Source organism: Leptidea sinapis, chromosome 36 (genome assembly GCF_905404315.1).
Source record: "Leptidea sinapis chromosome 36, ilLepSina1.1, whole genome shotgun sequence".
Classification (NCBI taxonomy): domain Eukaryota; kingdom Metazoa; phylum Arthropoda; class Insecta; order Lepidoptera; family Pieridae; genus Leptidea; species Leptidea sinapis.
Window position 1 is genome coordinate 8,637,657 of NC_066300.1, and position 16,472 is coordinate 8,654,128.

The 16,472-nt window shown below is 34.6% G+C and overlaps 1 protein-coding gene and 1 non-coding gene across 3 annotated transcripts in view; one reads left to right on the plus strand and one right to left on the minus strand.

Annotated features, from left to right (window-relative positions):
- Positions 1 to 6,742, plus strand: part of LOC126975465 (alpha-tocopherol transfer protein-like) — a 35,099-nt gene extending 28,357 nt beyond the window's left edge. For both annotated transcript variants that reach the window (XM_050823383.1, XM_050823384.1), the window contains exons 6-7: positions 2,390 to 2,526; positions 2,862 to 6,742. In XM_050823383.1, coding sequence (XP_050679340.1) covers positions 2,390 to 2,526; positions 2,862 to 2,967 — 243 coding nt within the window. In that variant the 3' untranslated portion in view covers positions 2,968 to 6,742. The remainder of the gene's footprint in view (positions 1 to 2,389; positions 2,527 to 2,861) is intronic.
- A 2,926-nt stretch (positions 6,743 to 9,668) lies between these two features.
- Positions 9,669 to 9,740, minus strand: Trnag-ucc (transfer RNA glycine (anticodon UCC)). Its single transcript has one exon. It is a non-coding gene; the product is annotated as a tRNA-Gly (tRNA).
- Between the last annotated feature and the right edge of the window lie 6,732 nt (positions 9,741 to 16,472).

Consider the following 16,472-nt stretch of genomic DNA (forward strand, 5'->3'; position numbering starts at 1 on the left):
ATGATTAATAAAATATTCATTGTGTACGTATCTTTCAAATTCAAATATTTTTATTCTAAATTGGATTTAAAATCACTTATTGAACGTCACAAACTACCACCCATTCAATATAGACGGCCTCAGACCTGAGAAGAAACTCAGCGGTCTCTTTTTTAATAAAGATATGGATTACAATGTAATATCGTACAATAAACATTTATTTATGCTACATACTGTATATATGTAGTTGTAACTTTTAAAGAAATCTATAGATATTTAATCAAATTAACTTATTTAAATCACTAATTGAGACCTAATTAATGTACTCAATAGGGCGGTTATAATGTTTTATGCGGAATAATTGCCGATAACCGGCTGTAACGCGGTATGATTTAATGCGGTAGGTACATAACCTAAACTATAAAATTCTAAAAGCCTCAAATCCGGCTCGAAGGACCACAAATATGGTTGCGCCAGGGAATTTAAAGTGGACTGTATTAATAAGAGGGGCGGTACTCAGGTGAACAGAACAGGAATCATTGAAGTAAAGGGAATAGCCGGTACTCACCTCTTCTGCAAGATCCTGGGTTCTTCTATATTCGCCTGAGTGTGCTGGCGAACCACAATATATATATCGCAGGACACTTAACGAAGAAATCACTACGATCTCACGGCGGCAAATCAACAGGAATTGAGGATTTCCTGGATTTATGCTTAAATGTTGCGGGAGCTCAACCTTCGCGTGCGGTTACTTGACGGAATGTGTGTTAAGCCATACGACCATAGATGTCGCGGCTCGCGGTTTATTCTTAACTTGTACCGGCTAAATTGCTAGGATAAAGGTGTAAGGGGTTAAGGAAAAGGTTGTGTTATTTGGACACTTGGCGTTACCAGGTAGTGTCGCTTATTATTAATTTATATATGGTGTGGCTTAGGTTTTTTATAACTTACAATAATTTTATTATTAATAAAATTAAGATTTGCTGTTTTACAAAAGACTTTTACCTAATTTCTGTACTGCTACAGGTGCAAATCCCATGTAAAGACATCTTTTAAAGTAAGTTACAACTAAAAGTTCCAGCGTGGAACTAACGCAGCAGAAACAGCTCGCAGTATGAATGTTGTGTTTGAAGAATTCTATTACTTTCCATAAGTAATTTAGACATGGTACTTCCAATAAAAAATAATTAATTTAATTTCACATGTCAAACGCCTGGAACAATGCATGAATAAAATATCAAATCATTTAAATACTAAAGGGAATGTCTTTTGTCCTTCGTCTTGTCTTATTTCGTGAAACATTATTATATGTTTAAGGTTTTGGTTCAGTTCCGAAGTCAATTTATTTTTATGTTAAGCATGATCTATACCAACAACCAGGGTAAGCTCCTCATCATGCAACTCTTTATCGGTCATCAGAAGAACTGCACATGTATGACATATGGCTAATGTTACTCAAGATGTAGCTATGGAACTCATCAGCCGTTAATAATATGGATGAAAAATAATAAAAAAAAACATTCACAAGAAAAAATAATACCCGCTCATTACTTTTAATGTGGAACCAAATATAAAAGGTATTAATCGCGTTACCAGCAATAAAAAATCATTAAATATCTATATGCAGTAATCTCCCCTATCACGTACGCTTATAACACTTAATAACGCGATGGCAATAGTCCAGTAGTGTATATATACTTACCTATTTCTGTACTGTGGAATTTATATTATTTGTACAGTTGTGCATAATTAGCAATCGTGTTTTTACAACATTGAATTATTTTATTAAATTGGTGTATTAAAAACCTTAATAACATAGTAAAACTAGGCAAACAATTGGAAATACTTGTTACGAATTGTGATTTATTATTATTACTATTATTATTTCCAATTACGAGTCTAAAAATCGCGTTATACGGTAATATTTCTCTAACCCGTTTTCCATTAACGCTGAACCACTCTATCGCGTTATAAAGGGGTTTCAGTAGTTATAAATGGAGTGCTGTTGTTTCTGTTGGGTTATAACTTATACTGCGAAAACTAATATACCGATCGAAATAGTGCTTCCGCCATACGACGCGACGTGTTTCAGAGATGATTTTACTATATGGTATCTTAGTGACTACTTATCCGGAATATATATTTTTTTATTTAGAAATACCTACCTATATTTTCGCAATACATATAATTTAGTCAATTACATTTCATTACATAATCTGACGATTGATACAATGAGCGGGCGAGGGGTAATTTATATGGCAGAACAACGTTAGCCGGGTCAGCACTTGTGTATAATATTATGTATTAAAAAATATCTTATAGAGAGCTTACTTAGATTACCTACTCTTCATGTTTCTATGCATTTGTATATCTATATAGAAAATACTTAATAACGAAATATTTTTCCCAGATTCACTTTCATACTCCAAATTCAACAACTATATTCAAGTATTTTGACAAAGAAGACTTGCCAGAGGACTTTGGAGGTACTCGGCCATCTATGAAAGAACTGGCCAAAAACACTGAATCATTACTGATGAAGTGGCGGTAAGACTTTTTAGAATCAATCTATATTTATGAATTTAAATAAGTCTTCAAATCATTAATATATTTATTTTATGGCATTTAAAGAGTATTTAAATGAAAACAATTTTTGACTATTTAAACAGTCAAATCGTAGTATTCTTGAATTTTTTTATGAATCTACTTCAGTATTTTATATAATTGAATAAATAATAAATTAAATTAATCTAGCCCGCATCATGTGTAAAGGAGCCTCCCACTGGGAGCTTTATCAACTAGAATAGAGGACCTTGCTCGCTCTACATCTAATAGAAAATAAATATCGTAATATATCGCTATATTTATATCTTTTATTGCAGAGATGAACTAAAAAGTGACGACCTCTGGAAAGCATTGCCAATTGAAAAGAAGAAATCAAACAACACGCCTGCTGTTTCGTCGTTCAGATCTTTAGCTATAGATTAGGATATTTTATAACTCAATAATGGGACCATCTTACAATATTGATCTGTTAGATATAATCATTGTTCTGTATCTCGTTTCACTGAAACAGTCTGTTGATAGGTGATAAATATAAATACAGAAACACTTCCCTATAACGCAGTGTTTATGCGTTATAGGAGTCTTTGCCTATAACGTGTTTTTACGAAGTCGTAATTTGTAATAACAATATAATTAATCAAAATTCGTTTCAAGTTTTTTCAAGTGTTTGCCGAGTTTTACTATTTTATTAAGGTTTTAACACACAACTTAAATAAAATAATTTAATTTTGTAATAACGCAATTAACACACGTGCAAAGCAACGCGAAGCTTATTATGAACTGTGCAAATCATTATAAATTTCACAGTACAGAAATACATACATAAATAGTCATACGAGATATGGAAATCGCGTAATATAAAAACGCGTTATAGGAGGGATTAGTGTATAGGAGGAACGCAGTAGGTAGGTACGGTGCCGGTGTCAATAGGAGAAAAAAAATCGCAATAGATTTGAATTAAGTTAAGAAACCCTGATTCGCCATTTCTATGATATTTTATGATATTTACAAAATCAGGAATGGAAAATTAAAAGCTGCGAATCCAGAAATAAATCAATTGCTTCTACTCTCTTATAAGTAAGTAAGGATGAAGGTATCCTTGACTCATAATTGTTATCTCAGTATTGTTAGCGACACAACCGCTGGGACTACCCTTTAGCATATTATGTCGTTAGCAATAAAGTTTTTTACTGTTGTATAGATCAGGGGTGCTCAAGCTTGAACTGCTGGCGATCTACCTCAAAATTGTAGGTTACGGTCGATCAACTCTGAAAGGCTTCAAGTATGTGTGATGAAGAATTGTCGTCTAGGTAGAGTGTAACGATGACATAGATATTAGTTTTGCGCATAATAATATGCATTTTTTTTGTCAAGGTAAATGTGGGTCTGCTCTGGAATGTGAATGAAAAAAACTCATAACTATTCAAAACTGCGAGTTTATTGGTTCTTACACAACAAACGCGTTTTAGTGTCTAAAGTTCTTAACTTAACTAAAGAGTGACTTTGGCTGTTGAATCTGCATGACACTGACACACATGTCCTGAGTATACTTTTCATAAGATGGTACGTAATTACCGATTTTAGTTACCTAAAAAAAATCTGTGAATAGTTCTCTATCGGATTTTTTTCTCAAGATCGACTAAAAAAGCACTCGCTATCGACACGTCGTGATCTACTATTTGAGCACCCCTGGTCTAGATTATTCTTTTTCGATATTCTTTTATTGTTTTTATCTGGTTAGTATAGGTATCACCGACAGTGCCCTGTGTTTTACTGTGCCGGATACTCCCCGAGGTCAAGAGGGACTTCAGAGGTTTGATAACTTCCTTGAGGAATTGGGATGAGAAGATTATCCGTCCAACCCACATATATAGATAGGTACACAGTGGTCTTCGAGTTGGGGTAAATAGCCCGTGATTCCCTGATACAGGAATTCATATGGAAATCTATAGGAAGGTATACCTAATGGTTTACCACAATTTGTTAGCACAGTTATTATTGTCGCATTTATATAACTATGAAATAGCCGTCCAATCGTGGACATACTCGGCTGTGATTTGTGTTTTTTAAAATCTGGATGCTTTTTTCTCAATATATTTTCTATAACAGTAATGCATAAATTATGGATAAGAAAATAATGTATATTTTGTTCGTGAACTATTTATGGATCAATAAATACCTCTTCGCGGTATCTCACTGTGACCAGACCATTTTATATTACTAATATATTATACTCTGTAATATAAAAACTGTAACTAGGTAATTATCATAATATATATTTTATAATCAACAAAAAATTTGCATTATTGCATGCGGTAGACCGTAGACCTGAGAACTGGTTAGTTGGAATTGTAAATCCTTTCGCCAATATATCTGTTTCTTAAGGTCTGTGTTGATCATGATTGTAAAAAGTTTATGCCGTACTTAGATTCTCACTTATTTATGGGGATATGTACAGGAACAAGCAGACTACCCACATTATATTAAGCATCACAAAATGACCTCAAGTTTATCATTCCACGAAATGCACAGGGCCAGACTGCCTCAAGCACATCACAGTCCGCCTGTCACTCGTACAAGTGTCAACTTAATATCATCATCATCATCAGCTGGAAGACTTCCACTGCTGGACAAAGGCCTCCCTCAAAGATTTCCACGACGATCGGACCTGCACTGCCCTCATCCAACATTTTCCGTTTCCATCTTTTGGGAGCCTACCTAGTGGTCTGTGTATGCCGGTACGTGGTCGCCATTCGAGGATTTTACTGCCAAAACGGCGGTTTGTCCGTTAAACTATGTGCCCTGCCCACTGCCACTGCCTACATTGTTAAGTGTCTATGAATTAATAGTAGTAATAATATAAATAGTTAGCTATATTTTATATTGTGATAAAGTTGTGATGTCTGTAACGTTGTTGCCAGCCCTGTTTTATGTGATACAAATTAAATGTTTTTAATACAAAAAGACAATAAAGTTCGAGACACACGCAGCGCTCTTAAATCGTTGGATCTTAAATATTAATTATGAAGTAACTTTAGGCACTCGTCTTTGATTATACTCTAAGATTTGGTTGGAAATGAAAATAAATTTTATTATTTGTAAAAAATTGTTGTGTGTTACTTCTTTAGATTTAAAATATACCGTAATAACGTCCAGGGGTCATTCTTACCGTACATACAAAATACTACCGTACTTTCGCACTTTCAAACGAGTGTAAACCCTGTTTTTCATCAAATTGTATATAAAAAAGAACAAAAATTTGACCGACATCAAAATTGCGCTCCTTTGTGATAGGTCTTACACATATACCTACTACTGCAATTGATACGCATCCTACGCATAGTGCATCCTGGAAAATGTAGAAAAATAATAGATACTTAGCGGCCTGATTTGACGCTACCTCACCAAAACCATTGATTTCCGTCAAATCAATAAAATAAAATAAATATGAGAAATGGTGACTGATCTGCAGAAAGCTGTGTTGCCTCGTTGTATCGATACAGAGATGATGGAATATCTGAATGAACCTGCGATGAAAAGTGCATCCTTTACGATAACCATAAGCGAAAAATACAATGGCTGAGACCCAAGTCAAAAGACGCAACAGTGTCTTAAAGCAAATCTTACCAATAAAAAGGTAATGGTAACTGTTTGGTGGTCTCAGCATGGAGTAATTCACTATAGTTTTCTCCGATCTGATGATGATCCGATCGATACCTTCTGTGCCGAATTCCGAACAACGATAGAAATACTAGCAGTGAAACAGCCCAGACTCATGAATCGATATTCATCATTATTGCCCCATGATATCGCGAGACCTCATACACCACGAGGAACCGTTTTAACTCTCTAGGTGCAATTAGAATTCGTCACACTCCGTATTCGCCAGTGTCGTTTTCTACGCGAAGTTCTATCGCAAAGGCATATATGACCTTCCTATTAGATGGCAGAAATGTAGATAATAATGTTAATTATTTTGATTAAATAAATATTTTACTTAAAAGAAAAAATGAATTATCTCTTCAACGAAATTTTGTAGGTTAGTTTAGGTTTGATATCTAATCACGTTTTTACTACGAACTGCAGATGCAGTGATGATTGTCACCTTACGAGGGATCTCCATATTAGTAGGTAGTATGGACGCGAATAATTGTATATAAATTTAAATAAAATAATAAATATAAATTTAATTTTTCAATTGTCTTATTTTCGTTTGCCAAACACGATCTTCACCATGAACTGCAGCTGCAGATAGGGCTGTCTGTTCACGAGGGAACTCCTCAACTGCTAGTAAATTCAACATGACACTTTGAATATTTGTTTAAGCTTAAGTTAAAGAAGCAGTTTTAATGAAAGGTTACCATCAATACATGGTCATGTTTCTTATTTGTTGCTTTCTAGTCGGTCTGTCGTTAAATAAAATAAATATTTAAACTATTTTATATCTTTCAAATACCTAAACGGTTAGAAAATCCAACAAAAACATTACAGCCAACTCAGAAATAAATTCTATTATAACTCCTGCATATAACAGAGTTGACGTTAACGATGTAAAAAACTTCAGACCAATTTCAGTGTTACCAGCAATATCGAAAATAATAGAGAAAATAATAGACAAAAGTCTACTGAGCTACCTAAATAACTACAACATAATATTATCTGACTCACAATATGGTTTTCGTAATGGAAGATCTACTGAAGATGCTGTCATAGCTTTAACGTCCTTTATTGTCAATGAACTAGATCAAGGGAAAAAATGTCTTGCTGTTTATCTAGATCTCAAAAAAGCTTTCGATATCGTTCATGTTCCTACTCTTATACTGAAAGTAGAAAGCTTTGGTATCAGAAACACATCTCTACATCTTAATAACAGAATGTCTTAGTAAATGGTATGGTATAGCCTATCGCGTACCACAAGGGATTATATTGGGACCGAGGACGTATTCTTGATATATATTAACAACTTGCGTAAAATGAACCTAGGTAGTACAAAAAATGTTTCTTACGCAGATGATACCGTAGTAGTTTTCTCAAATAGAACATGGAAATCTCTTCGTAATGATACAGAGCTTGGCTTGGCCAAATTAGCCCAGTGGTTTGCAACTATTTTATTGACGCTAAATACTCTCAAAACTAATTATATGTGCTACAGCAAGTATAAGAGAAGCCAACCCAGAAAAGATTTTATTATTAAATTGCATGTATGTGATATTGTAAAGAATATTAACAATTGTAACTGTTACGGAGCTATGATGATCAAATACTATCGTGGTACTCACAAATTGATATGCGTATATATTTTTAAGAATCTAAGACACGTAGCTTCATTAGAAATTTTTAATAAAATATATATTGCATTGGCCCAGTCCATTATGGGTTATTGTATTCCAATTTGGAGAGCTGCAGCTAAAACTGAATTTATTGAAACCGAAAGATCACGACGAGGTAATGTATTTTAAGACAAATAGATTTTCTACAGAAAAGCTATATGAAGAAAATCAACTATTAACTGTAAGGAAATTATACATAGTACTGACAATTCTAAAAGTGCATAAACATTTAGCTTATGATAGTAATGTTAAGACCAAAAGAAGAAGTGACAGGATATTTATAAGTTCATTAACTAAATCTGCTTTTGTGCAAAAAATTCTTAAATAAATCTACACGAATTTTCAACATTGTTAATAAATACGTAAACATATATCCGAAACATTATTATGACTGTAAAACAGTTGTAACACGATGGATAATGACCAAAAACTATGAGGAGACGAAAGTCCTTTTATGTATTTTAAAGTAAACAAAAAAAAAATTGTTTATATCTGCATACTCTATAGTATGTATTAATTTATCACTATAAATTCGTAAGAACTTTATTCTATATTTATTTATAAAGCTTACGCACAATATTATATTAGCGAACTCATTACACATTCACACACACACTTACTCACACAAACGCATAAACACACATCATCACACACACACCCACACCGTGTTAGTTTTTTTTTTATGGAATAGGAGGACACACGAGCGTACGGGTCACCTGGTGTTAAGTGATCACCGCCGCCCACACTTGCAACACCAGAGGAATCACAGGAGCGTTGCCGGCCTTTAAGGAAGGTGTACGCGCTTTTCTTGAAGGTACCCATGTCGTATCGTCCCGGAAACACCGCACAAGGAAGCTCATTCCACAGCTTCGTAGTGCGAGGAAGAAAGCTCCTTGAAAACCGCACTGTGGAGGACCGCCACACATCCAGGTGGTGGGGATGATATCGTAACTTGTGGCGTGTCGTGCGAAGGTGAAATTCGGCGGCAGGAATCAGGTTGAACAGCTCTTCGGAACACTCCCCGTGATAAATGCGGTAGAAGACACACAATGAAGCGACGTCTCTACGCAACGCCAAGTGATCCAGCCGTTCACAGAGCGCTAGGTCCCCACAATTCGATCTGCTCTGCGTTGCACGCGGTCAAATGGATCGAGCTGATACTGGGGTGCGCCAGACCAGAGATGACAGCAATACTCCATGTGTGGCCGGACCTGCGCTTTGTAGAGCGCTAAAATGTGGGCCGGCTTGAAGTATTGCCGTGCTCTATCATTATTTAGTAGGTACCTACTAAATGATTCTAGATATGGAAGAGCGGGAACTTCTTACACAGGTTTTCTCTAAAAGAAGGTTCCAACCAATTATGTCATGTAATACTTTTGGTACCAATAAAGAAATTCGAATTTGAATTTGAGACCAGATATGCTCGTTCAATATAATCAGATAAAGATGATAAAAGATATCGTAACAAGAAACACTTGTGAAAACCTTACAATACAGTTACTTTGTCGGTATTTAACCAGCAAGGTCAAATTACGTTCACCGGTATCACCGGTACAGCTATATTTCGAATATGTTCAAAAAAATACATTTTGTCCAATGTTATTTTTGTTTACATTTACGTTAGCGATATAGTAATTGCCGTCAGCTGTTTATTTTAAAGGTAAACTTAAGAATGTTATCGCAAGATTTAAAAATAATAGTGTAAGGTAATTAAAATAAGATATTTTATGTTTTCACGGTTTCTGTGAATAATTAAACACTGAGTAACGAAAAAATAAAACAAATAAAAAGATGTGCGTAGGCCGGGAATCGAACCCGGATCAACTGCTTGGAAGGCAACTATGCTGACCATTACACCACCAACGCTGTGGTGACTTAGTTAAAAATAACAAATTAAATAAACGTGACTATAACATAAAATTCTATGTAATAATGTTTTAATCAAAACATTAGTGTAGACTATAGTATGCACACTAATAATATGTAAAACATACGATAAGGTAAAATTGCGTTTAGTGATAGGCAATATTATTGTGCCTAGGTACCAACCTAATAAGCAGAATGAATTAATGTAATATAATTCAGATTATTTACCAGGTAGGTACCTACTTTTAGATTTGATTAACCTACTTCTATTAATTAAGACGTTTTTTTATTGTTCAAAATATACCAAAAAAAATTCAAGCCATGTTCATGAAACTAAACTAAAATTTGAATTAAAACATTGAATAAATAATTATTATATTAAAAATATCAGATTAAAGTAGAAAAATGTTTAACGAACATGACTGAATTAAATAGCAAAGTGCAGCCAAGCAAATAAAAAAAAAACAATAGAATGAATGAAAAACCCTCTTACTATGCTATGCTCTATGCTATGAGCTATGCTCATTAGTAAAAGGCATTTCCTAGAGTTAGCGGCATTCATTCCCAGGAAGTGTCTCTTATTTTTTTATCGATTTTAGGCAATATATTGAGTATTAAATAGTCTCTAGTTTGTAGAATTTAAAGAAAACTGTATCTACAATTCGGATGGACAGTGAACTAATTATGTTATTTAATTAAAATCTTATCAATATTTATGATATTTTTAGTTTTATTTACATATGACTTAATCAGTAACACTATTTATATAAAAAATAATAAAATAAAACTAAAAATTATGTAAAAAAATAAATATTACAAAACTAGCCCATAGTTTTTAGATTTTGTCATTTCGTCTGTGCATTTGTGCACCCTAGTCTCATAAATTGTTTGATACAAATTTCAATATCCTGTTGAAATTGGGATATTGAACTTGTGCTCAAAAGATAAGATATTGGAATTTAGAAAATTAGGAAATTCTGCTGCGCTTAGACCGGTAGAGTTACTTGCCCGCAAATTTGCAAAATACTTTTTAAGGCGCAATATTTGAAACGTTTCAGTGACAATCGACAACTCCGATAATATAATATCAGAAAATTTAAACAATGCCGATATCGGTTACGAATACACAGCTATCTATTAAAGCTATTTATTAAATGTGAAACTTCTAGAAAATAGGTATGCACTAGCGGATACCCGCCTAGACGGTCTGTGGTATCAGGGAAGCGTAAGGAATGCCGTTCTTTTACTAAACTGGTCATCATAAGTATTTTCTTTGATACACATTGTAGGATTAAAACGCTTGTAATTGTTATTGTAACTTTATTTTTACATAAGGTAATTGCGTAAAAAATACTACTATTATAATTTATTACCCGATCTGTTATCTCTTATCTATACTAATATTATAAAGAGGAAAGATTTGATTGTTTGTTTGTTTGCATTGAATAGGCTCGGCAACTACTGAACCGATTTGACTAATTCTTTCACTGTTCCGTTGCGTTACATATAGTAATATGTAACGCAACATTTTTAAAATGTCCTCAGGAACGTCGTACAGGAACATACAGATCAAGTGGAGGAAAGTAGAATAACATTGCATGCAAGGATAAAAAATTCAAAATTTTTGCTGGTGTGAGAGAGAATGATGAATAGTTAGAAATATATTTCTTCTTTTGTTTTCTTTCACACTTGGTATGATTATTGGAGAGTTTTGGGAATTACTCATGTCTGCCTATCATTGAAATACATCAGATGTGAACAGTCAAAATGTAATAAAATTTTGTTATAAATTGAATACATTGAATAGTGAAAGTGATAATGTTTACCTTGCCCTATTTTAACTCCAGCGTGACAGAGGCCGAAAATAACATTAGGTTTAACCTTTAATAATCTACTCATACGGTACGATATATTGTTAAATTTAATTTAATTAACTGTAAGTAATACTTTCGGTACAAACAAATATTTTTTACTCAGCTAAAGATAATTACTACTTTACACTTAAATTAAGGATTGGTCTTCGTTGCCTTCATACAAGATACCGCACTACCTAAGAACAATAGATTATTTTTATTACGGCAACTATTACATGCTTGTGTGCGTGGCATCTTTAAAATTTTGTAACATACGCTTCGTGTTATTTTACATTGAAATTATGGATATGTGATCCCCGTGTCTTTCTTATTTCTTGTAGTATTCTTTTTACAAAGTTTTACTACATCATTATCATAGTCATCATCAGCCGGAAGACGTCCACTGCTTCTCACAAAGGCCTCCCCCAAAAATTTCCACGACGATCGGTCCTGCGCTGCCCTCGTTCTTCGAATTCCGGCGATCTTGAGCAGATCGTCGGTCCATCTTGATGGGTGCCAACACTACGTCTTCCGGTACGTGGTCGCCATTCGAGGACTTTACTGGCCTAACAACCATCTATCCGTCGAACTATGTGTCCTGCCCGCTGCCACCTAAGTTTCGCAATCGTTTGGACTATGTCGGTTACTTTGGTTCTCCTACTGATCTCCTCATTTCTGATTCGATCTCGCAGGGAAACTCCGAGCATAGCTCTCTCCATTGCCCTCTGAGCGAACGTGAGCTTTCTCATAAGGCCCACACTTAGCGACTAAGTCTGCGTACCGTAAGTCATCACTGGCAACACACACTGGTTGAAAATCTTCGTCTTCAGACACTGCGGTATTTGGGACGAGAAGATTTTACGGAGCTTCCCGAACGCTGCCCATCCGAGTTGGATTCGACGAGTGACCGTGTCTGTCATATTTTGGGTTTTTTTATGCCATAATCGCCACGCTTGGCAGGCGGGTGGGCCATCGCAGTAAGAAGTGTGTTCTTAACGAAATATGCTGCTGCCCATTCTCCGTTGTTATTTTTCCCTTAGTCGCCTCTTACGACACCCACGGCAGGAGATGAGGTGGTTCTATTCTGGTGCGACACCAGACGCTCGCATATAGTTTTACTACGCAACCCGGCATTTTAGTTTCAATTATTAGCAAAGTTTAACAGAACATGTGGCACATGGCAATGTCACACATTGTTCGAGACTGGCTCGAGTACGCCCACTTGCGCCTGTGGTATCTAGTGTGAGCGCAACGGAGACCAATCCTTAGTCTAGCACTTAATACCTAATTTAAAGAGACAGTTAAATTTTTTTTTAATACCTGCTCTATTTTTAATATAAAAGCTAATAATTTATCTAATAAAAACACTATTCAACAGCGTTATACTTGACTATACAATTGTACCTATTAGTGACAAGAATAAAGAGTTATTCTTTAACTAGCTGACCCGACAGACGCTGTTCTGTCAATAGAACAAATATGATGTAAGTATTCAGGAATAATGTAGTATAAAGGCACCGGAAATGACTGTTATGTTATTTAATTCGTTAAAAATGAAACAAACAGGTATTTTTGAACTTCAACTACCGTTCCTTGTTGGAGTGGCCAAGACGGTGTGGGGGGAGGGTCGTAACAAATTAAGCACTTGTATGGTGTAAAAGAGTAAAATATCTAACTTGTGTAAACACCTTTTACATTACCGCTTTATAATTCTCAATTCTTTAAAGTATTAAGATGGATATAGTATATAGCATGAAAATCGGTGCAGTAGTTTTTAAGTTTATCGCGAACAGACAGTCTGAGCGAAGAACTTCGTACAATTATCTTTCCTTTCTTGGCGTGCGTCCGTGCATAACGGGATTTCGCTATGCCAACTTAATGGCTGACAGGCAGTATTGAGATAAAACCTTTCGGTGCAAATGCAACGGGCAACTACTAGTTGTTTTATAATATGTAGTGAATTAGTTATCCAAACAACAGAGGAGTTAGAGATACATATTTTTAGACGGCAATCCGAATAGATTGAGCCATCGCTCTTATTTTTGTGGAAGTATTATCGAAAAATATAAAATAGTGTATTATTAAGAATAATTCGTTTTTGAACTTGATGACTCGACTGCAAATGTCACGGGGATGATGGAATTAACATCGATACATAGCGGAGATTATAGTACAACCATAGAATATTGACTCTAAGTACAACCCGTACTCATTGATATACTTGGAAAGTACTTCTTCTGTTTTTAAAGACGACCACGCTCAGGCTCATCGGTCTGATGTGAACTGAAGCAAAATATTTATTAATTGGATTATCTGAGTTATTATTTTCGTTGCATATCAAAAATATTCAGAATTATTTCTATATTTGTTTTGTATTCTCTTTTTATAGCTTTTGAGGTAAAAACTTTGTTTGGCATGCCGCACACACATTTTTCGTTGGTAGCTGATCCGTCATGGTCTGAGATGAAAGGCTCCGTCACTATCTGTTCGTAGAGAGTATGTTAGGCTGATCCGTCAGGCTCTGAGGTGAAAGGCTCCGACGCGATCTGTACGTATGAAGTATGTTAAGGTGATCCGTCACTGTCCCAAAATCCAACGTCAAGCCGAAACGGGACGATAGGATAGATGGCAAACATCATCAGAAAAATCAGAAAAAATCCGTCCCACGTTCTTTAGAAATTATGAGCATGAAAAAAGAAGAGCAGATTTTCTCTATTTTTAATAAATTTTTATAATTGTGGTTAATTTGGTTATTTTTGTCCATTTGAAATATGTCGCCATAAAAAACTAAAAAAAAAAAGTAAATTCTTCAAGAAATATAAACGATATGGCAACCAGTATGATTACCTCACTTTTTCACTCCTAAGAAGAAGAGCAAACATTTTAGAACATGTGTGCTATGACTCATTCTTACAAAAAACGAGAACTCTTTTAGTCATGATCCAAAATCTTTTTGGACTTTCACTAAATTCAATAGTAATGCATCCAGTACATACCCTTCCTCGATGACATATGATGGTGTTTATGCGTCCACAGGTGAGGACGTATGTAATCTTTTTGCGACTTACTTTCAAGTGAACTTCCTGCCACCTTGTTTAAATAAAAGCCCGCCAACTCTGGATCACAGTGCTGTTAATAATATTAATAATATCGGATATATAATCATTGAACCGACCTTCGACAATTAAAGTCTTTAAATCTGGACAAAGCTGCTTGTCCAGATGATGTTCTAATAACTAGGTGCGCTGAAAGTTTAGTTCTCCCTCTTTGTATACTCTTCAGACGTTCGCTTAATGAAGGTCTCGTTCCTGGCTTGTGGAAATCTGCATTCGTAACACCCGTACATAAAGGGGGGGATAAATCTAACATAAAAACTATAGGCCCATATCCAAGTTATGTCTTTTGGCTAAAATTTTTGAGAGGGTCATACTCGAACAGATATATACTGCGCTGGTTTATTCCTGAACAACATGGATTCTTGAAGGTACGCTCGACTGTCTCGAATCTCCACATTGCAAATGACTATGTGACCTCTGTTATGGATTCTTGGCAACAGGTAGATGTGATTTATACAGACTTTAGTAAGGCTTTTGACCGTATTGACCATGACATCTTACTCCAGAAGCTTTACAGCGCAGGAATACATGGAAACTTGTTCCGATGGATTTCATCTTACATCACAAACCGATCACAAGCAGTTGCTATAAACGGATACTCCTCTAGATGGATGTTCAATTCATCAGGTATTCCTCAAGGCTCACTTCTAGGACCCCTTTTGTTTTCTATATTTCTTAATGATATTTCATCATGTTTCTCGCATTTAGGCACGTCCAATGACTCGATGACTGTCATCTTTTACAGGCAGACAGATAGATTCGATAATTATTGTAAAATTAATAAGTTAGATCTGAACGTCTATAAGTGCTTTGCAATGACCTTTTCTCGGAAAACGAATCTGATTAAATTCAATTACAATATTAAAAATACAGTTCTTGTGTATATTGATATAATGAAAGACTTTGGTGTCAAGAATTAATATAATGAGAGAAGGTGTTATCATGGACCCAAAATTGACCTTTAGTGAACATATAGATTTTATAATAAACAAGGCCTCTAAAGCTCTTGGGTTTGTTATAAGAACGTGTAGCAAGTTTAAAACACTTAAACCGATTAAAGTCCTGTATTTCTCTTATTTCCGTAGCATATTAGAATATTGCTCCGAAATTTGGACTCTATTCAAAAGCGATTTTTAAGATACCTACAGTATAAAAGTAACATACATGCTTCAAACTATGACGCTAAATGTAAAAAAAAATCACTTTCTTCCACTAAAATTGAGTAGAAATATTTCTGACATAGTACTTCAGTAAAATAGTTAACGATAAAGTAGATGTACCCCCTTTACTAAGTCAAATTAAGTTATGTATTCCTAAAAACAGCTGCGTAATCCCATCCCTATAATATCCGAAATTGACACATTTTTAACTCAACCTAGTGCTGTTGCACTAGGTTTAGCTACTAATACGGCATATGATGACCAAATTATACTTTCTCCCCTATTCAACAAAATCAATGTAATCTTTAATTATATTATTATTAACTGTAATTATGTAAACTTCTTGCTGGTATCTTTAAAATGTAGTTATTATAATATTATAGTTCTAATTCTATACTTAGTAATAATGTAATAGATTATAAGATAGCGTAACTCTCTAGTAATTTTAAAAACTAATTAGAATCATATATGTGAAAACTAGTTAATGGCTTTTTGTTATACAAATAGATGTCAACATGGTTATAAATAGCTGTAAATTTTCTTAATAAACAGCTCTGAATTATAGATCTTTCACCACAATAAAAAAAATATAACACAATGCCC